Source organism: Takifugu rubripes, chromosome 13 (assembly GCF_901000725.2).
Source record: "Takifugu rubripes chromosome 13, fTakRub1.2, whole genome shotgun sequence".
In the NCBI taxonomy this organism is placed as follows: domain Eukaryota; kingdom Metazoa; phylum Chordata; class Actinopteri; order Tetraodontiformes; family Tetraodontidae; genus Takifugu; species Takifugu rubripes.
The window spans coordinates 17,342,763-17,364,967 of NC_042297.1; the positions used below are offsets into that span (position 1 = coordinate 17,342,763).

At 42.2% G+C, this 22,205-nt stretch overlaps 1 protein-coding gene across 4 annotated transcripts; it reads left to right on the forward strand.

The window, feature by feature from the left end:
* Nucleotides 1-796: 796 nt before the first annotated feature.
* Nucleotides 797-20,817, forward strand: acsf3 (acyl-CoA synthetase family member 3). 4 transcript variants are annotated; one of them, XM_029846387.1, is made up of 11 exons: nt 807-854; nt 1,298-1,333; nt 1,577-2,367; nt 2,650-2,805; nt 5,469-5,623; nt 5,782-5,927; nt 8,958-9,055; nt 9,584-9,710; nt 17,951-18,085; nt 18,362-18,473; nt 20,265-20,817. In XM_029846387.1, exons 3-11 carry the CDS (start codon nt 1,651-1,653, stop codon nt 20,377-20,379), a joined length of 1,761 nt encoding a protein of 586 aa, XP_029702247.1. In that variant the 5' UTR covers nt 807-854; nt 1,298-1,333; nt 1,577-1,650; the 3' UTR covers nt 20,380-20,817. The 4 variants fall into 4 exon arrangements, with proteins under 4 accessions (XP_003969969.2, XP_011608432.2, XP_029702247.1 ...); XM_003969920.3 differs by lacking the exon at nt 1,298-1,333 and having other exon boundaries at nt 797-854; XM_011610130.2 differs by lacking the exon at nt 1,298-1,333 and having other exon boundaries at nt 797-854; nt 2,650-2,760.
* Nucleotides 20,818-22,205: the final 1,388 nt, after the last annotated feature.

Consider the following 22,205-nt stretch of genomic DNA (forward strand, 5'->3'; position numbering starts at 1 on the left):
GGGAGGGAAGTGAAAACTTTTTGAACGCGTGCCATGCCTGTACCATTCTCTTATCTGAGGCCCACGACTGCCAGCTGGCGGTTGAATGTGCCCACTTGCACTATGATGATGAAGCAAGCCAAGCTAGTTGGCACATAGATTGGTGAGGCTGGCGTGTGATCTAAAGCCAAACAAAGCTGTGTGTGGTAGCTGCAAACATACTGCAAACTCAACTGCTATTCCTCATCTCGGGTGAGCAGCCTAGACAGTGGACCTGGACTATCTCAAAAATATGGACCAACCAGAGTGGAGCAGAATAACAAGACACAGTTTATATTGTAATAACTTAGAAAATATAAAGAGCAAGGGTTCAAGGGTGTCAAGATGTCAACTTTATATTTTTATAATTGTGTATGCTGTGCAAAATATCTTGTAATGGTAACAAATTACTAGATTACAAAACTACACAAACTGTTATTTAAACCTTATGGTTGACGTCACCATTTGTGGCTAAATGTTTGAACATTGAAATGTTATATACATTTTAAAATTAGAATTTAATCTTAATCTGATTTCGTTAAAAGTGAATATAGAGAAACAGAAAAGGTTAGGACATATTTTAAAACAGTAAATTAAATCAGCATAAATTAATATAGTTTGTATTTATCAAATGTATGCGATTACCACGAACTCTTTATTTGAATAGTTTAAAATACTATGTATTGAGGGAACTTTACAACCTCTAGCCTCATTCAACAGAGGAGTTTAGGTTAGTTTGTATTCCTACGCGGACGGAACCATATTCGCATCCTTTTTCCATACCGGAAGAGTAACAGTGTTGCACCGACCTTCACAACAAGACATGTCAGTTTAAGGTAAAGTGAAATTGAATAAACATGTTCTAAATCACAACAACGCAGTGACAAGCTGACTAAAAACGCCTTTTTTGTCTTCTCTTTAAAGTAAGAGTTTACGGTTTATTTTGGTTGAATTGCGGTCTGTGTGATGGTCGTTTAAAATTCCATTTAGCTTAATAAATGTCAAAAATTGAATGGTAGGCTATCTCACAGTGAAATTAATAGATTGAATGGTGACTACACCGGACAACGTTGCTTGGATCTAAGAACTATGAAGTAAACTTATAATTTAGCGATGTTTGTGGCGTCTGAATTGAGAGCTTTTAATTACTTTTAAATTATTGTTTGCACTTTGGTAATTTCACTATTAAAATATACCACACAACCGTAAAGTTGTAAGGATCTTTAGAGATTTCTGCAGGTGTGCTTCTTAAAATGGATTTGTCATGTCTTTAACACAGGAGCAAGTTTTGCAGAAAATCTGGGTTAAAGTGGAGGTTTGTAATGTAACAGTTGCGTAGAATAGCAATGATTCCCTTTTTGTCCTTTTTCATGGCTAAAGATCCCAATATCTTTGCCACAGCTCCTGCCTTTGAATTCCATTACAAATGAATGAAATGATACATTTTTCATTTTACAAAATAAATGATGTATAGCATAATATGTACAATCATTTCAATATCATTCTAATATGCTCTAAATTGTCCTTTTTGTGTTTGTTTACATTCACCTGATGACAGGACACAATCATCTGATGTAATGGATGGAGGAATCATGATAGTCCAACTCCTAAAAGTCTGAATAGCTGGAAAAGATGGTCTCGGGAGGCATTCCTAGCATCTTCCACCCACTAAAATGGTCATCACTTGGGTGGAATTCCTTTCCCCATTCATTTTTTTACAACCTCACTCCAAAGAAGCATGTCCTGGAAAATATACTTAACAGAAGAATTCATAGATTGACTGCACCATCATCTAGGATAAACCAGAGGCCAGTCTTTACCAGAAGTCCTGGATTTGAAGAGAGACTTGCAATCATAGACAGTGGTGGAAGCCACACCTATAAGCATTTGTACTACACCAGCTTGGGACTTGCCGAAAGAATCAGTGCGGCTCTCAACACGGACTTTGGTGGTTTGGAAGGGAAGAGAGTCTGCTTCTTGTGTGCTAATGATGCTTCTTACACTGTGGCACAGTGGGCAACTTGGATGAGTGGTGGGACAGCGGTGCCCCTGTATCAGAAACATCCTCGTGCTGAACTCGAGTATATCATCTCCGATTCACAGACTTCCCTGCTAGTTGCAGGGCATCCTCATTTTGACACCCTCCAGCCACTGGCTCAGAGGCTGGGGTTACCATGCTTGAAACTTCCTCCTACTTCTGATATGGGTACGTTACATGGGGCGGACTCAGAAGAGAAAAAAAACGCCATTTCAGACTGGGCAGATCGACCAGCAATGATCATTTATACTAGTGGTACTACAGGACGGCCTAAAGGAGTTCTTCATACACACGGAAGCATCCAAGCTATGGTAAATATACACTGGGTCTCTACACTGTACTCTAATCCCAACGTATATAGCCCAATAGTTTGGAAGTTTATCAACACAAACACAAATTAGTTCGTTATTGAGAATGGTACAGTTGGTGCGAATAGACCTCAAAGCAACAACCAAGTAAAATAAGAAAAGTTGCTTGTTAAAATAAATATAGATATATAAGTCTGCAAACATGTATTTTACTGAGATTCTTGAGATACATTAGACTAGGATTTGCTCATTTCTGCTCTTTGCTCTTTCTCTCTCATCCTTCAGGTCAAGTCTCTGGTTTCTGAGTGGTCGTGGTCCAGCGATGACGTCATCCTCCACACTTTGCCACTCCACCATGTTCACGGCATTGTCAACAAGCTGCTGTGTCCACTCTGGGTGGGTGCCACCTGCATCATGCTGCCAAACTTCCATCCTCAGAAGGTCTGTCTTTCATTGACACCAATGGACATTTGTAGGGTGCAGATAAAGGCGAGGAGGTGACTGAGGAACAAATCAATGACCGTAGAGTTTCGACACTGTTTCACATCTAATAATCGTTAGTAAGGTGTGATGCGTGGCTGAAGTATAGACCTTCCCATTTTTCTACAACTGTCTGCTTTTCTTTGTCCACGTTTCCCATTATTCTTCATCTTTCTTTCTCCTTCACCTCTCTTTGTATCAGCGCTCGCCTCCTCATCCCTCCCCCCTTTCTGACTGTCAAACTAAGTGTTTGGGGTTTAGTGATAAATTGCCCTGTGTGGCTTTGTATCTGACCAATGCCGACTCACGGCAGGAGCTTAAGCAGCGGATCAATCGATGAGCTGACATTGAAGAATGATAGTACTTGTTTGGCTCAGACAAGGGAGGGGGCCAAGATGAGGTTCTAAGTGTGTTTGTGTGGATGTGGCTTTGAAAACAGAAAGTAGCATAAGTGCAAATGTCTCTGTGTGTGCGTGCGCATGTGTGTCTGGGGGTGGTGGGGCCATCGCTGGCTTTGGTGGATAGAAAGAAAAGGTCTTCAAAGGAGACAGTATCTGTCGTCATGCATATTGTAACACGGTTAGCCGTAGCTATCAGTATTCAGCTGTTATACCTGACCTTGTGCACTGAACCACAAACCCTCTCCTCTCATGCACTGAAAAAACCCTTTATTCTCCTCCTGAAGTTACAGTACATTGATGAAGTGATCAATATTCTGTCTCTTCTATCCCTTAAGATCTCTGAAGGGTAGCCTAGGCAGCAAAGGCTGCCATTGATTTCTTTTTTTCTCCTGATTTCGCCCAAAGATACTGACAAAACAAAAAAATTCATTGCGGGAATTGTGATTCAGTAAATGGTAGAAGTCTATCTGTAGTGTGTTTGTGAAGTCGTCAGTGGGTGCAGCTCAGGGTGAGTTTGTGTATTTAAAACACCATTTTCTACTCTACAAAAATAAATGTATTCAGTCAAGGAAAGTCAAATTTACCAGCATTTAACGATGTACACAACATTAAGATTTGGGTTTGTTAACTATCACCGAATTTGCTTCTGACATGGTATTTCTTTTTATTTTTCCATCTATTTTTCACAGTGTGTATAGTTCCAAACATATATCATAACAAGCATCCTGGGTTTCAAGAAGGAATTTAGCTCTACTTTAGACTTTGTGAGGACCAGAGGAGAATTGATTATTTCATACAAAATAAATTCAGTTACATGTTGGCCTGACATTTATTTTTATTCTCCACAATCTAAAGAACAGTTTGTGATAGGCTAGCAAATAAAACAAAATATTAGTGGAAAAAATAATTTCAATTTTTCCAATTTTGGTTTCAGTCCGTTGTGTTAGAGTTCTGTTGTTGAGCAGCGGTTTTTGATTAAGATGCAAGACATGGCTCTGGGTTCACACAACGTTCTGTCCCCTGGTTGTTGGCCGGCTCTTTGACAGACATAAATTGCCTTCTTCTCCCTCCAAACTGGACTTGGAGGAAGCGCTCCACTGCACTTGATGGACACTGCCCAGAAGGGTCAGGGTTTGCTCAGTTAATAATCATTCTCAATGCACAAAGTTTTCATCTGTATGTGCAGTAAACATTTGAGCACATACAATATTACACATTTTAGGTTGACTGTTGACAAGTCTCATTTCTCTGATACTACCTTTCAGTGTTCCTGGGGAGAAGCTGTTATATAAGCATATGACAGGAAAACTAAAAGAAGGAACAGATAAAAAGTTACATTTGTTGGCATTTTAAGAAGGATGCATTGGTGCTGAATATGTGGGGGCTCAGGGGAAAGACCATCTTGTTCGAGTCTGCTGGGTAGCCAAGCTGAAAATCACAAAATGGGGAGTGAAGGTAAGTGAATGTGAGATGGGGAGGGGATGAGAAAAAAGAAGATGGGAAGACATAAGAGGAGGCCTGAAATTAGAGAATGAGAAGAGGGTAGCAAAAAGGTAAGGAGATGTAGGCTATAGGGAAGGTTGGTCTTCGTTGACTCTGTCACCCTATAGGTGAATGTTGATGTGATTTAAGTAACACTTTTAGGTATTTCTATAAACATTTACTCAATGTGTATTTAATTTCCCTTTTACACACTGAAATGCACATCATTACTGAAATAGGCTCCCATTATTGTTGCTGATATTTCCTTAAAGTATTAACAAAAAGATGTCCAAAAAGCAATTTTAAAAACAGGAATCAGCTGCTGGGCCAGAGCAGCTTTCTGCTGCCACGCTTGCTTCTGCGATGGACAAGCGTGTCTTTTTGTAAATGTCAAAAAAGGATATTCGTCAAAAATAGCTGCAGTGCAAACGGCATTTTACCTGCCCTGTAGCAGAGTGCTGTTTTCCTCCCGCTGACCTTTACGATTCTTCTTTCCCCCCCCCCTTTTCTGCCTCGCTTTTGTATTGACAGGTTTAATATGAGGTTAGCAGGAGCTTAGATTACATTTACATCAAATAAAACAATAATTCAACCATGCATGTCTGAATGAACGGGAACGAATTTGCCTCGCATTAACCTGGCTGTGTAGTAGAGCCCTTTCCTTTTTATTATCTTCTTTGGCCTTTTTTCCTCTCATTTTTATGCTGTCTCATCTCCCTGTGTACACCCCTTGTATTCCAGGTGTGGGAGATGCTCTTAAGCTCCAGGGCTCCCCTGGTTAACGTCTTCATGGCCGTGCCAACCATTTACTCGAAGCTAATTCAGTACTACGATCAGCACTTTACGCAGCCTCGTGTCAGGGACTTTGTGAGAGGAGTCTGCAAAGAAAGAATCAGGTATTGGATATTGCCTTTATTTATATATTTTTGCAAAGATCTTTTTTTTCCTGGAATGTCTCCTGTAGGTGTTTAATGCGAGGTTCTTTATAGCGTAACGGGAGAAATTGTTATTTAAAGCAGGAGTACTTTCTCTGGTGTTGCCGTTCTTCCTCCAGACTGATGGTTTCGGGCTCGGCTGCTCTCCCTCTTCCCACACTGCTGCGCTGGGAGGAGATTACTGGTCACACGCTGCTGGAACGTTACGGCATGACTGAGATTGGTATGGCGCTTTCCAACCCTCTTAAGGGCCCACGCATCCCAGGTACAGAAGTTTGACTGGCTGCATACGTGTAATTCATATAACCACCAACGCACTTTTGTATTGGGGGGGGGGCACATACAGTACAATAGAAGTAAACTTAAATGATGCTCGGGCCAGGTGTTTTTTTTTTTTTTTTTTAAGAGTTGATAACAATAATGTCAATCAAGCAGAGAAATGGTCCTAAAGCAGCACAATGCCCCAAATTTTAAAAATCTTTTAGGCTGCCTGTAGGATACAAACCACCTGCAAGATTATTGGCAGGAAAACAAGCTAGAACAAAAGTTGTTTTCAGAGAGAAGTTAGACATCTGATAATTAGCAGCTGCTCAAGCCTGGAAAGCTTTTCACTAACAAAGCAAACAGAGGCATGATTTCTTCATGCAGTCTAAACTGTATGAACAATAAATGACAGCCAAGAATGCAGGTGCACCACAAGTTTGAGATTTCTTTTGTTTATTCTTCAGAAGGGAGAGAAAAAAATCTTTTGTTTGTTGCTTATAAAGCCCTTTCAGAATCTTCAATGTGTTGATTTCCCAGCCGTCAAACATTCTGCAGGACTGTCCGTATCTAGGAAACGTGGATGTGCGTTAACTGCCGTGAACAGACAGTTCGGATGAACGGCCATTAAAAATGAAAATGCGTTTAGCAGAAACATGTCTTTACAAGAGTAAAAGCTTTAGATCTTCACCACACCCACAGCAACTTAAATAAGTATGGGATTGTTCTGCTGAAAAGCAGGACGAGATCTAAAAAATGAGGTCAGATTAATGGCGTGTTTTGTTTTCATCTGCCTTCTTCTCCCACCCTGTCCCGTTCCGCGTTCTCCAGTTTCTTCTTCCTCCTGTTCCCCAGCCAAATCTTTTACTTTACAAGCAAGGCTAATTAGCTTGCGCGCGTATTGAGTAATCCTCTGTATGCTTGTTTTGTTGTTGTTTGTGTTTGTTTGTCTGTCTGCGGGTTATGGTTTTGCATGTAGCGAGCAGGCTGCGTTTGATTCCTCTCCAGTGAATATTAAGAAAGGCTTCAAGAGGTCTATTGATGTTTCCACTGCTCTACAGACTTCAAAATGTGTGCTTGGTTTTGTGCGTGTCTGTGTGTGCTTGTGTGTGTGCGTGCACGCGCAGGCAGGTAAATGCAATTCGTGTCTGAGTCTGGATGCGCCCGTCTTTCTTTAAGTAGGTTAAAAAGGATCAATAGCACTGTAGTAAAACACTGAGAAGAGGAGGAATGTGCTGCTTTTCCCTTCTCTTTCTTCTAATCACCCTTTTTTGAAAGAGTGTGGCAGCTTTGCCTCACAAAAGTCGGCTTTTTATATCTATCTTGACAGCACTTTTATTCTCTGATGTTCAGATCATTAATTGGTTTTCAAGCATAACAGATCAACAGCAGTGTGGCTTTCTGGGTCGTTGAGATGTATATATAGTGCATGTGAGATTAGTTTAACCTAATTCAGTCTGCAGCATTATTTTCAGCCTTTGTTGTGTGTTTCATCCTTTTGTTCCTTTGGTCCAAATTTGAGCTTCTTTTTATATTGGTGGGCAACGGGACATCCTTGACCTCCGTCTGCTAAAGCTTCATGTCACCTTATGTCAAGCATATGAACTGTTTGATGCTGGTCTTCCTCGGATCTTCCCCCATCCTGCACATCGCAGGCTCCTAAAAAACGGCTGTCAATCTCGTCGAATCATAGGAGTCCAACTGCTGCATGTTTCAGGATTTCTACACCTCCCGGTGCCAGAGGGGGAAAAATGATGACAGAGGAGGAAATCAGAGTTGAGAAATTCCCTGAAATTCACCTTAAATTAACTTTGGAGACTTTTCATTTTAGAGGGAAGGACAGCGTGAAGATTTTTTTAAATCTCATACACTTTTTCACTCTTATGATGTCGTTCCTCCTTTAAAGTCCGCGGTATTCTTTCTAGAATTCAACCATTATTTTATTTTTCTGACAGACGTGACAAAGGATCCTTTATAGAATATTTTACATCCAGATCAGGATACATTTAAAGTCTTCTGAATCACACAGGTTTGTCTTCCATACTTGTCATATTTTGACCATCCACAGTCGAAGAGTTGAGTTACTTTTGTAATCTGTTAGTTTTGCTTTCTGGAATGTGAGCAACAAATGGGCTGACAGACATTTCCCATCAGTCCCAAAGCGAGGTGGATCAATATGAACTGAGAGAACCAGTCTTTAATCAGGACTTGGCCTTCCCTTTTATTCAGAGCCTAGTGGCCTGTGAAATGATATAATAGCTTTAAGTCAGGCTTGCACACATGCAGAATATAACTCCTCTTCAGATCCCATGTGCACGCTTTGATATAATTACTTAACTTGGGACGTCACACATGGATACACAAAGATGACCGCAGGTGAGGTCAGCCCCTGTGGGAATTTTAAATTGACCTTTTGTTTGCACATTTCTCATTAAAAGCTCCTCTTCAAAAAATACCTTCAGTTTTTTGTTTTTTTTTAATCATTTGTCGGTTCCTCCTCGCCACCTTCACACAACTGTGCTGCAGAAAGAGACCCTTATCAGTTACTCAGCAGTATTTAGGCCTAAATGACTGAGCTGACTGCTCTGTTTTCCTTCAGAAAACAAAACAAAAGTGACACATTAATTTAGTGCATTTTGTCATGTTATGGGTTTTATGTTGACTCAATGCTGCAGTTGAGCATATTTTGTAGGACTCAGTCACCACGTCTGAGAGAACCAGATATTTTAGAGTGTACAGTAGTCCCATCCTGGAACTACTTGATGCTGGATAATTTAGCTGCATTAGACGCTCTCCTGTAGATCCCCATTATTGACCAAGGAAGATCCTCACTGATATGAAAAAGTCTCAGTCTGGTTTTATAAGCAAACCATAGGGGCCATTTATGTCCTCATCATCAATCATTGGCAGGTGTCTGTAATGCAGAAATGAAATCTTCATCATTAGAAATGTGGTTGCACAGCTCAGTCCAAATGATCCAACATGCTGCTGCTTTCAGTTAAGCGTGTTTCTTTTGTGGATTCTGTTTTGACAGGATCTGTGGGATCCCCACTTCCGAGTGTGGAAGTTCGGATTGTCATGAATAACACCAACCACACTATAATTGCAGAGGGTAACCAGAAACAAACACGGGTAAGCAATACATTTCAATCTATTTTCTTCTACAGGCAGACTAAAATATAAGGTTTTGAGTTGTGTCATTAATTCAGAGTCATGGGATAAAGCATAAATCATTTATCAGGTCAACACTGTCCAAACAAATATTTTACTATAAAGGGTAACATGGTAATGGATTTTTAATCCTGTCCTATTCGACTCCCACAAAAAAAGCCATCAATCACGCACATTTTTTTGCCAACCCTCATGACTTAATGAAAAAAATGTTTGTAAAAATGTGTCAGGCTCAGTAGAACGGCGGTTCCCTCCCACAACAACAATTTTATTGACTGATTTTCAGCAAAGTTGTCAAAAATTTGCACCTTTGATTAATCGGCGCAAGCAAGTTATACATAGTCGCTGCGCCTTCACCCCTAAAATAACTCTGGCACAGGTGATATTCATACCCAAACCTATTTTACACACATTCGGTTTATACTGCTGCTCAGCAACAGAGAGATTCTTATTCCACTAGTATTCTTTTGGTCTTCCTTTTTATTCCAGGTCCATCCAGGTCTGGAGGGGAAAGAGGGAGAGCTCCTGGTTCAAGGCCCTTCGGTCTTTAAGGAGTACTGGAACAAACCTCAAGAGACCGAGCAGGCTTTCACTGATGACGGCTGGTTCAAAACAGGTCTCATCCTCCCATCTTATCTCAGACATCAGCACCGTACACGCACGCAGGCATTTCACACGCAATCCTTCGGAGGCAGTTCTGCACCTTATTGCATGTTCATGAGTGGTGCTGTCAGAGGGCTTCTCAGGAGGGTTAGGGTGTAAGATGTTTTCTTTTTTTGCTGTAATCTTTGCTGCGCTGCACTTTCAGAACCATGCTTTAAACATTTAAGAGCCAGGATTACAGTCCACACAAAAAGTGTGTACTGTGTACGTTTGTGCATTATGGAGGACGATGAGGGAGTGATAAATGGACTATATGCGTTTTTGGTGCTGCGGGGCATTTTTCCTTCTAAGTGGTTGTGACTGCTCTGGGTCTGGAGAAGCCAAGTATTGCCTTGTTGCACCTCAGCGTGTGCGTGCCTGTGTGTGCGTGTAAGCACACAGGAAGGCTGTCATCACAGACTTTTTCCCCTGCAGCTCAGAAATACTCTTTTTGCTCCAAAACCAACCAAGCCACTGGTTATGAGCAGTTACTTTATCAAAAAGGGCAGTGAGAAGCAGGGAGAATGCAATTAGAGCTTTTTATTGTTTATAGAAAGCAAGAAATAAGAGCCTGAAGCCAGAAAAGTGCTGGGACTATTGACCAGAGAATATAGCAGTAGATTCTAGACAGAATGAACAACAGGGCATGGCACGTATGGCTGCTCAGAGGAGACAAGGTCAGTATAGGAAAGTTGGGGATGATGGGGGGAGCTTGAGGGAGATGGTGGGTGAAAAGAAGCAGAGGGGAGCAAGTGATGGAGAGCAAAGCAGGGCAGAGTGTGTTTAATTGGCTTTGCAGGCTGGAAGGACAGAGATCCAGAGCACAGCACGGTGCTGTCACACTCCATTACAGCCAGTGGTCACATAATGAGAGCCTGTGCAATCAGGTCCCCACAGATCAATCCTTCAAGACACACACATGCACACACGCATACACACTGCAGGCAGCAATCAAATTCCTTGCTCACTCACCTGCCTGTTCCTTGGTTCCAACTTAACCCGCATCACAGGTGCAACAGTTTTTTCTGTGGGTTCTTAGTTCTGTTCAGACAGCAGAGACGAAAGGTGAAATGATCTGAGAGACAAATATTCAGTCACCCAAAGAGCCAGACTTGTGCTGCGTTGGGGAAGTCGGATTATCGTGGTTACAGGTGCCTCAAGATCACTTTTGGTATCTTTGGAGGGAAAAAAAAAACACAACTGCAGAAAAAAATCGTTTTCTGTTTCAACCACAATTAAGTTAGTGGAAGTCGATTAAAGATTCCTCACAACAGATGGACACATGCAGGACACAAGTTACGGTCGTCCTCATGTCACCCTGCATCAGTCTTGGATTTGTTAGATGGAGACTTCGTTCTTAACCTTCTCACCTTCCTCCCTCCCCACATAAACTCTTACCACCTTCACTCCTCACACCTGCTCCCTGGTTCACGCTCTACCTTTTTCTCTCACCCTCTTGCCATCTATCCATCTTCGACCCACTTGGTCGGAAAAGATGACCTTTTAGGGATTTTTAATAAAGCTTGTGTGACTTTGCATATTAAGAAACGTTTCCTTTTCTTCTAACCTCACAGTGAGTAGTTAGCAGTTAGCAAATGAAGCTGGGTACCAACCGCATCACACAGGTGAGGGTTGCAACTTATGGACCACTCGACTAACCTGAAAAAATGAATCCTAATTCCGGATCGTTGCTGCAAAGCAACGCAGCCCACCCACAAAATAGTACGCCCCCTCGCAGGGGCTCCTACAGGCTGCAGCAGGTTTGCAGCTGCATTTCTTCAGCTGGAAATATCGCTTGAATCAGGGCGGAGGGGATAATGAATTGCTCCAAATATAAACCAGCTCCTGGAGGCGTCTGCTAAAAGAAATGTTGCATGATACGACATGAAGAGGCTACTTGTGTAAACTGTATTTAACTGTGAGTTAACATTGTCACCCTCAAAAAACAGTTGAAAGTGAATTTTTAGTTTTGGTCTCAGTAATTTTAGCAGGAGTGTGGGTGAGAAACTGTCAGCTCGTCTTGTCTCTCGTCATTTTAAGGTGACCGAGGTGTGTCGTAGTATGTTATTTGGTACACAGATGCATGTAATTATAACAAGCCAGAGCCACAATTAGCTGGGAGAAAAGCTGAACTGAACTAGCGCAGGAGATTTTGTGTCTGGCAAACATACGAGCCTGGTGGTCCTTGTGGAATGACTGATGATGTTCTAAAATAAAGCATAAATGAATGTATGAAAAGTTAAATTAATAAAGACTTGTGGGGAAGAGAGGGAAGCTTGGGCATTAGTGAGTTTTCAAATTTTGCATTTCAGTGATGAATAATTGAGGCCTAGTTGTAGAAAGCAGCACTGGGGAAGCTGTGTTTTGGGGGTTGGCTATTAACCCTGCCATGTCTAAGGTGTAATGAATTAATTTTAAAGGAAGGGAAGAGCCATTCAGGACAGAAAGTGGTAGTTGGGGGGACTGGGCTGACGAGGCAGTGCACTACTTTACTCAGTGCAATGGACTGTAGAGCTTGCAACAGTATCCTATTTAAAACAGAAAATGAAAACAGTAAAGTCAACTTTATGAAGATATCTCAGTTCACGTCCATCGTAACCATATTATTTAAACAAGAATTTTAAATCTGTGCAACCTAAGATGGTCATTGCTGTACCCAAAGATGTGTGTCTGGGCTGGAAAATTGTAGCGACTTTAACTGTCTCTAATGTAGCCTGAAATATGACCAGATTGCAGCAAAAGGGGTCTTTTATGGTCACATTACATTACTAAGGACACAGGAAATGTTGCTCCTCTGAGGTGGTGGTGTGAAAGAGTCCATTTCATCAGTAATGTAGCTGTGTTGCCATGGCCACATGTTCAGAAAACATAGGACTTTGTTGTTGTTGATGAGACTTATGTTTGATTATGTTAACTTGCACAGTTGGAGGCAATCTACTGATTTATTCCAGTTATACATTGTGCTGAATGAAATTACCATTTTCAATGTAGTGAAGAAAAAATGGAATTTTTGCTTCTGTTTTTTGGGATTTGAAAGCGTCAGGATTGTGTGCATATAATAGTGGTCCTCACCTGCTTCCTGGTACACATTGTACACATTAGCTATACGCCAAGAAACCAGCTCACCTGCGTTGTCAAGGTAATAACAGATGACTGTTTGATTGGTTTATTGTGTGTTGAGCCCCAGACACAGTTCATTAAATTATTCAGTCTAACCCTCATGAACCATGCACCTGGTGCAGGTTCTTTTTTACCCTTGCACCTGCAACAGCTGAATTCATACATCAGAAGGAGTGTTTTTTTATTTCTGTTTTGTATACTGTTAAAATATATACCATTATTTGTTTTTTCTTATTTTTATTTTAGTATAAGCTTACTTTAAACACTACTGGAAAAACCACAGAATTGTCAAATATTTCCGAGCTGCTCAATGCAAATAATGCAGCGTTATAGGTAATGAGGGAGACTGCTAGCTCTATTTAGTCATTTATTGTAAACAGCCAGGGCTTATTGTGTGGGCCTAATTTTAGTTTTGGTAAAGGTGAGCTTCAGGTCTCCACAGACGGACACACAGAAGTGTGTCTCATATCCTGCAGAGCCATTGTGAGTTATTTGTGCATAGCTTTTCTGCTCCCAGCTGCGTGCTCCTCCATCCCTCTGTGTGTGCCCAATGTCATATTTCCCCCCGAGTCACAGTGTGTCCTCCTAAATCCAATGTTGGAACTCCCTGTGGGATCCATCATCACCCCCCTGCTCCCCACAGATTTAGTTTTCTTTAATACCAGCCATTGTTGTAACATTTACAGTGAAGGCGTTATCTCATAAAGTAGAACCACAAGTATTAGGTTAAAAGCTGTGGTTAAAAAAAAACTTTCCTTCTGTCACTCCTTGATTCTAGCATTGCTGGAGCCAATCACATCGGCATTGTGTTCAGACTTTATAATCATCTGCCATTTTAGAGTTTTAACTATCAGATTTGTGTGATTCAGTGCAGAGAGGAAGCATGCAAACTGCAGTTAAATAGTTTTATTTATGAACCTGGCAGATATCTGGCAGGCATCATTTCTCGAGTTTCAGCTTGTTATCAGCTTGTGGAGAGGTGACCCAGGGAGGATTATCATAAGTAACATTAACATAAAGCAATTCGAGCTTCTTTAATTGCGTTATATTAAGCAAATTAGATCACTCATCCAAGTGCAAAGTGCTTTCTTGTGTGATATTAATTAATAAAAAAAGGAGCTGCGACAAAAGTTAAGTATGATAAATAATCAGTCAGAGTTTAGATTTCAGCGCTCGGCCGTTATTTATCCTCATTAACTCTTCCATCTTGTCATCGGAGCTTTAATGTGGAACATCAATATTCATAATATGCTAAGTGTTTACAGTCACTCTGAGAAGACGGCTCACATTGAGACAGGTCTTATCTGTGTGTGGATAAAGCTCTTCTCTCCAGAGTGATGGAGGGCACTCAGCTTTAACCCTCCAGTGTGAGAACACTTCACCGACGCTCATGCACAGACCTGGATAAATGAAAGTCAAACCACTCTGGAGTTTCACTGTAATTGTCGGACCTGTTCACTTGCTTTTGAAAAAGTTTTTCTCTGTCTGCGAGGGCGGTGGAGAGACGTACAAAGCAGTTGGGGTTTTTTTACTGGGAAGACAAATTCATTGTTTTAGATTGTGAAGGTTAGGCTCTAACGTTATTGTTGTAATTTAGCCTTTTTTCAAGGCAGCTGGTGGTTTTCTGGTCTGTCAGGTGGGATCATTCTCACTCATACTTATACTCAATGTAAAAACATGTAAATGAAGAGTTTCAAACGGCTTTTTTAATTACTTAGACGCTTGCACTTGCAATGCTGGAACTAAGCCAGGGCAAATAGATTATCAGGATTATTATGCTTATTATTTAAATAAAGATTTTACTGTGTCTTTCACTGAAAACTATCATCACCATTATAAATCTGTTTGAGGAGCGAACCTTTCCTGGTAATTTAAAGCAACACATGGAGGTAAACATCTTCTGTTTTGCCATCCAACAGCTCGTAATTAACAGGCATTTCACAGCAACATCCATAGAATACCGGTTTCACAGCAACTTGTTGAGGCTTTGTAATATTAATCATCCACCAGGGAGACAGCAATTGCAGTTTTGGCCAAATCAAACACAAACCAACCAGAATGAGAGCATAATGTGCACTTGGAACTCTTTTCAATTTAGCACTCAAAGTGCACTCCAGCTCCCATCTCTAAAGACTAGTGCATGCGAATCCCAAAAACAAGTAAATGGTCCTTACAGCACTTCAAAGTCAGACTGGAATCAAATTCAATTTATATTTCAGAAACAAAAATAATGTTGGTTCTGGAATTCAAACTGGTTGTTTCATGTACAGTCCTGGTTTTTCCGAGGTGAAGGGAAGAGAGGGACTTATATTGTGCAGGCTGCAGAACCCAGTATGGTCTTATCTGTCTTGTTTGGTCTTAAATGTAGGCTCCAACCTTGACTAGGTGTTAAAGTGTGTTTGTGTTGTGTCTCGAGTCGCCTTTAGTACGGCGCTCTTCCAGTTTGCACACTCTAATGTGTTTGATTTACCATGGAAACTACCCTGAAGAATTCCATTCTAAACAATAATACAGCGGCTCATATAAAAGACAGCAGGAGTGGATGCCTCTTCCTGGACTTCCGTGTAAACAAATACTCTAAAGCAGAAATTTCTCTTCAGGCCATTCTTTATTCATCCCCAGAATTGCTGTAGAATACAGAAATGTTGATGTCAGACAGCTCTCCACAGTGTCGCGTCTCTTTTAAGGAAATGGTGATTAGTGGCTCGACATACATTCGTGTTGATTATCAGAAATGTCGACCACGGTTGATCATTCAGGTTTTTTCTGGAACATGTTGGGAGCTTCGGCCTGCCCTCCACCCTCTAGTTCAAGTCTTGATGTGTTTTTATTCCTTCTTATTTCTTTTCCACACTGTGTGCCTTCACTTTTTTTAATGCCTCGGAATGAGATGAAAGCCCAGTGCAATTAGGCTTCTTATCGTTTTAATTAAGAAAGCCATTCGGCCATATCTGCCGTCGACGCCATAACGCATAATGGCAGAGTCTCTGATGCCTCTGGTGTGTGTGTGTGTGTGTGTGTGTGTGTGTGTGTGTGTGTGTGTGTGTGTGTGTGTGTGTGTGTGTGTGTGTGTGTGTGTGTGTGTGTGTGTGTGTGCGTGTGTGTGTGTGTGTGTGTGTGTGCGCGCCCATGTATGTTATGTGTGTCTTAGTAACACAGTTCCCAACAATCTCTCTGCAGCACTTCTTTCTTCTCTTTTTATCAGTCTGTGTTCTCCAATCACTATTCCCACTTGTGCCTCTCTGCAAACATGCTGTTCTATCCCTCTTTATTTCCTTCTCCTCAAACAGACAAGGTCAAAGAGTCCTGTCTAAGTACTTCAAACTCTATTCAACTCTTGTCTGAGTGCTTCTTTTGAGTCTCTTTATCAAACATTGGCTTTTTCGTGTACTTAAACATTTGCAGCCAAAAGATTATTGTTTCTTTTTGTTGTTAATCTGTTTTCTGGTATTTGCATCTCTGTCAAAGATTCATTGCTAGTTTATTCTGTGCTTGGGGTGCATCGGGAGTTTATTGGTCCGTGCTCTCAGCGCTCTTTACCTGGATTTTTGATGACGGAGCACCATCGCTGTGACCAAATCATTCACACACTTACCGTAATTTTATGTTTTGCCTTTCATCCCAGAACACAGCAACGATGCAACACTGTTACACCCGACCAAGACCAAGTAGCTCCCACCATGCCCCCCATGCACCCCCTCCCACACTCCTCCCTCGCCTGTTACTCTGGCCTATCAGTGCAGAGCAGTGGTCTGTGAAGAAATTCCCAATATCTAAATTTACACACTGTATCAATCTTGTTTAATAGACTGGAAAGCTTATAGCTGCCATGGCAAGCCGGCAGAGAGGGCAGCGGTGATAAATTGTCGGTGTGCAGGCGACAGCCGCCCGTGATGTATAATGAAATATTTATGATTTATCCCAGCTAATAAACTGAAATGAAGTGCGTGATGTATGGGAACAGATGGGCCCTCTATTGATGCTGAAGCTTAGAGGCAAGAGGGGAAGATGGGTGGAGTGAGGGGAACAGGAGATGAGATGAGAGATGCTCGACTACCGGTGAGGGTAAAAAATGGAGGGCAAGGATGGGGGGGTACAGGTGTGTAGCAGTGGAACTAAGGAGGCTGAGAAACTGAAAAAAGGGAGGAGGTGGAGAATGGTAGTAGAGACCAGGCAGCCATTTCCATTTATTTTTCTGAATGTTAGCAGATATGCAGCGTTAAACCTGCAGAAAATGCCCGAGCAGGGCTGATTACTGCTGAATTTAGTGCAGCTGTAAAGACTCCAGGGCCTCAGTCCAAGCCCTCTGTTGTTTTTGCTTTGTCAGTGCTTTATTGTATAATACTGATGAACTCTCCGTACCATTATTGGTAGATAAATGTATCGTCTTGTGTTTAAAACGTATAGAAGACTTATTGATTCTGAATGCCACACCGACCTTTTAGCATAAATCTGGTTCCAGTTCAGTAAATGGTTAAATGTCCAGAGTGGGTGGAGACAAACCGTCTCTGTCTTCACTTGTAGCTACAGCCAGTGTCTCAGACCTCTGCTGTATCCCCACTCCTCTCCTCTGATCCAAACTCCAGCATCAGTTTAACCCTCAATCCCATATACAGCCCCTCCTCGGTCCCAGCTGTGAATGTGCCACCTGTAATGATCCAGAAGGACACCTTCCTGTCCCTGCTCTGCTCCTCCCTGCTCCGTCCTTTCTTTGTCCATTTTTCTCCCTCTCCATCTCTCTCTCCAGTCATCCATACTGACCCATTTCCTCCGCTCATCATCCCCAGGCCCAGCTGAGCCCCGCATCCCACATAGTGTACTCGGGCTCCCTACACCTATCCCCAAGACACATAGGTTTATGGGGGGCGGGTAGGTGTGGCTGTGGGTAAATTTGTATTTTCTTTGCCATAAAATGTCTGATCAATATATCTGGTACTTTTTAAGTGATTACATTTACATACAAAGTGCTAGAGCCAGTAGCACGGTTGCGTCATCTCTTCTATTGAAAACAAGCAAATCTGTGAATACAGTAAACCATAAATATACAGAATTTAATTCATTCCTCACTTGTCCAACTGCTACTTTATGACGCAGGTGACACAGCGGTCTATAAGGATGGCGTCTACTGGATTTTAGGTCGCAGCAGTGTCGACATCATCAAAAGCGGTGGTTATAAGATCAGCGCCCTCGAGGTGGAGCGCCACCTGCTGGCTCATCCAGACATCATCGGTAAGGGTGTTGTAAAGTTCAGAGGTCACTTTTTTCTATAATGTTTTAATTCAACATTGGATTTCTAACTTTAATGAAGTTACATTTCAGGCAAACATCTCCGTAGCTCTAGCTTAGTTTCACCAGCTGCTACCCAAAATAGAGCTCCATAACTAAATCTGGGAAGCTCGTCTGTTGGGAGAGTGGTAATGGTAAAAAGATGCCCCCTATCTTTCGGGAGGTATCACTGCACAACACAAATGATTAAATCTTCACATGCTTCCTGTTATCTTGCAGATGTGGCTGTAATCGGCGTCCCCGATGCTGTTTGGGGACAGAAAGTCACAGCAGTGGTGCAGATGAAGAAAGAGCAGACTATGACCCTGACGGAGCTAAAGAACTGGGCAAGGTAGTGTGACCTTTGGCTTAAAGTAGAACAATATCATATGACAAAATGAAACAATAAGATTTCATTTGAACTAAAGTTGGTGTTACTGTAGAGGTTTGTAGCTGAATGAAGCAATCTGCATTGCTTTTTGTCTGAAATAAAACAATCTAGAACGCCGTGCTGAATTCACAAAAGGAGTGCTGACCTTGTCTCGGGTAAAAATGATTATGGCAAATCAAGAAGCCCATTGAGTCGTGTGGCAAACAAATGACAGCTCCTCGTGCAGACTCGGCAGCGCTGTGCGGCCCGCACATCCCTGGTGACCGACCCTGAAGTTTTCAGATCAATATGAAGGGATGTGATGGAGAGAGAGGCCAGAAATGGACTAATGAGGGAGCTGAGGAGTGGGAGGAGAGGACGGGCGTGAAGGATTACAGTTAAGCCATTATTTACAGCAGCAACTATTTATTGGCTCTTCCAACAAAATGTGTTCTCAGAATGATTCCTACCATTGTTCAAATTAAAATTAGGTTAAAGGTTATAGTTTACAGTGAGGACGTGAAGGGGCTTTTCACCACTGAGGGGGTGTAACTTCCTACTTCTGTGTCCTGCATGATGGATTACGACTCCTGCCTTTGACCTCACTTAACTCACACTTGCAGATACATAGAAAATCTATTTTTGTGAGGACACTCATTGATATATTGTTCTTCCTCACCACTTATTCTAAACGTCAGCATGCCGCCTAAATGCCAAATCCTAACATCACCCCTGAAATAATGTTTTAAAACCCTCTTGAATGCTGTAAGGACCAGCAGGAGAGCCTTCGCAACATTGATTTATAGGCAGAATTCGCCTGCACAGACATAAGAAGACACACACTCTTACACACTGTGTTTGCACCCAGGGGTGCTGCCAGCAGACAGACAGAGCCTGCACACAGGCCGCTGCTGAGGCCACGGATGTAGGGGAAGGGAGTAGGAGATAAAATGAGACATAAACAAGTAGATGGATGCTCACTCTTCAGTGCCCTGGCTTCAGCTGTCAGTCTGAATCTCTGTCACCTCCTCTGCTCCTCACACTGTCTCCTACATGCGCACACACACCGTCCTCGTGCACACACTGCCCTGGAGAAATTGGTGACACGAGCAAGCCCCATTACGGGTACAGCGTATGCACGCACATACACTCACTCACACTTTACTCAGCGCGTCGTGGAGCAGCAAAGACGGAGACATCTGCTGAAAGGAGTGTTTCATGGCAGCAGAATGAGTCATTATGCTCGCTCGCGCCACGCAGGAACGAAAACAACACACACGCTCGGGCACAAACAAACAAACTAGGTTAGAAGATAATAGAAAAGGCTTAAGGCTCCAAGACTTGACGTAACAGCCGAGCGCACAGAATGGAAGGGGGGGAGAAAACACTTTTAATTACCCTAGCCTTCTGTTTTTCATTTTATTAGGGTTTTTTTTCATCTCAGTGTGATTATATTGTTTTGTAAAAAGGGAATTGTCTGTGTCTAGAAGGCAAATAGTGGATATTAAGAAGGAGCACTGCAGAATGTATGAAGGACATTTCCTTTCTTTATCTAGACTACCATGCCACAGGGCCAGGCTTTGTTTTGCAGTTGTTTCTCAGCCTTTGTTTTTTGTTTTTGTTGCGTGCGGCACGCGTGCACGTGCATATTCTTGTCCACGGGATCGCTGCTGTTTGTGTGTCCTTGTGCAGGCCTGAGCGGAGCTGATTCTCTTAATCTTCTTCTCTGCAGTGAAACAGGCTCCACTGTATTAACAGCAGTGTTTGTTACAGGGAGCACATGGCACCTTACAGCGTCCCCACAGGCCTGCTGCTGGTGGAGGAAATGCCACGGAATCCGATGGGCAAGGTCAACAAGAAGGACCTACTGCGACATTTCTTCTCTTGACCGGACTGTTTTCATACCGCATCCAGGTTAGGAATAAAATCTGGAAGAGTGCTCCATCAAAAGGACAAATTAAGTGTAGTTTATAAGAGTTGAATTAAAAGTGGCTTTTACAATAGGAACTAATAAATCTGAACGTGATGCACAAATATCGTGAAGCGCTGATGTTATGCAACCTGATATGACCCATTTTGTTGAGCTTAAAATTGATGCAGTGTCCCAGTTACATATTACATCCTGCTTGGATTCTAAACTCATATACAGCCTGTAGGGCTTCTTTTTTTCTTTTTTTTTTTAAATGGCAACAAAAAACATAAACAAAGATGATTTTAAAGTCTCTTTTATTGGTATATTGTGGTCTTGACATTTTGTTCATTTAAAAGACGTGTAACTGAACATTATAGTCTTTTTCTTCTAATAAACAACAATATTTCAGCAGTAGTTCCATGTGCGATGACAGCCCCCCCGACACACACACACACACTTCTCACCTCTCACCTCTCATCCTTGCTCTGCGGGACAGGATGGGAGAAAAAATGGATGAGATTTAGAAAAAGTGGGAATAGAGATGATAAAAGAGCAAAATATTTTTTTAACTGACAAGATTTGGAGAGGAAGAGTAAGGTGGAGGCATTAATATATAACTAAACACTTATGAAGAACAACTAAAAAGCCAAAGACACACAGGAGCAACACAGTCCAACATCCACTCACACACACACACACACACACACACATATATATCCACGTCCACCCGCAGTCACCAGAGACCTGATTAAGAGAGCAGAACTATCGATCTGTGGGCTGGCAGGCCAGGATGGATGAGCAGCCAGAGCGGCAGGAGCACCAGAGGACAGCTTCAGTGCCCCCCCAAATCACCACATTGCCCCCCCAAATCCCCACACCAGAAGTTGGAGTTGACCAGTGGTTGCAAGACTGGGCCTACCTCGCCGAGGCTGCATCCCACAGCAGGGGGTCAAAAGAAGGACTGTGGAGGGCAGAGGTTGTGTCCAGTAATAGATATTCTACTGCAGGTGGGGGGGGGACTAGTTTCCACTATCTTCCTGGTGCACACTAGTAGGTTGGTGGCTACTCCCTGCACTGCTCCTGGAGTGCTCCTCTCCTTGAACTACATTCACCCTCTTCACTCTTCTCAGAAATACAGCCAAGCACTCCACCTGTGTTTGCCGGAGCGTGGTGGGAAAAGGTTGTCCACACACGACTGCTTATTGGGCCCGAGGGTACCGTACAGCAGGTCGCCGGGGGGGCCGCGGGTAAAGTTGCTATTTTGTGTTGTTCTCTTTACTCACATGGGGCCTGGGTTGAATGGCAAAGGTTTAAAATAAACGGGTGATGTTAAATAGAGGTGACGGGAGAGTTCTGCCGGTGCTGTTTCGGTGTCTTTTCACTTTGTCACACTTTCATTTTTAATGTAAGCCTGCCTGCAAGATGATATTTAATTTAGCTTCCTCTTCAGAAGACATAGATGTAAGAAGGAGCCGGCTGGCTTTATAGCGAAGAACCAAAACGATTATTTATCAAAGAGAGCTTTTTCACTATATCAAGCACAATGATTTAATGCCAGGTTATTAAATCAAATTTCCTTTTTGAATCACATCCTGAATCACCGCTGAAGGAAGACCAAAAAAAGGCCCGACAGTTTGTGCCTTCTCACAGGACTGATACTGACTTATTAGCATTAAGGCAATCTGAGATTTAATATTATATTTTCAGCTGTGCCTTCAGTTCAGGCGCTCCACATGTGTTGATAATTGAGTTTTTAAAACTTTGTCCTCTCATTCTGACTCCCCAGAGGTGTCAGCAGTTTC

What these genes read in the sequence shown, in the direction of transcription:
- acsf3 (XM_003969920.3), top strand. Translation starts at nt 1,651, where the DNA reads ATGGTCTCGGGAGGCATTCCTAGCATCTTCCACCCACTAAAATGGTCA. An exon ending in TAAGGGCCCACGCATCCCAG is followed by an intron (nt 5,928 to 8,957) that starts GTACAGAAGTTT and finishes CTGTTTTGACAG; the next exon opens with GATCTGTGGGATCCCCACTT. An exon ending in GTAACCAGAAACAAACACGG is followed by an intron (nt 9,056 to 9,583) that starts GTAAGCAATACA and finishes TTTTTATTCCAG; the next exon opens with GTCCATCCAGGTCTGGAGGG.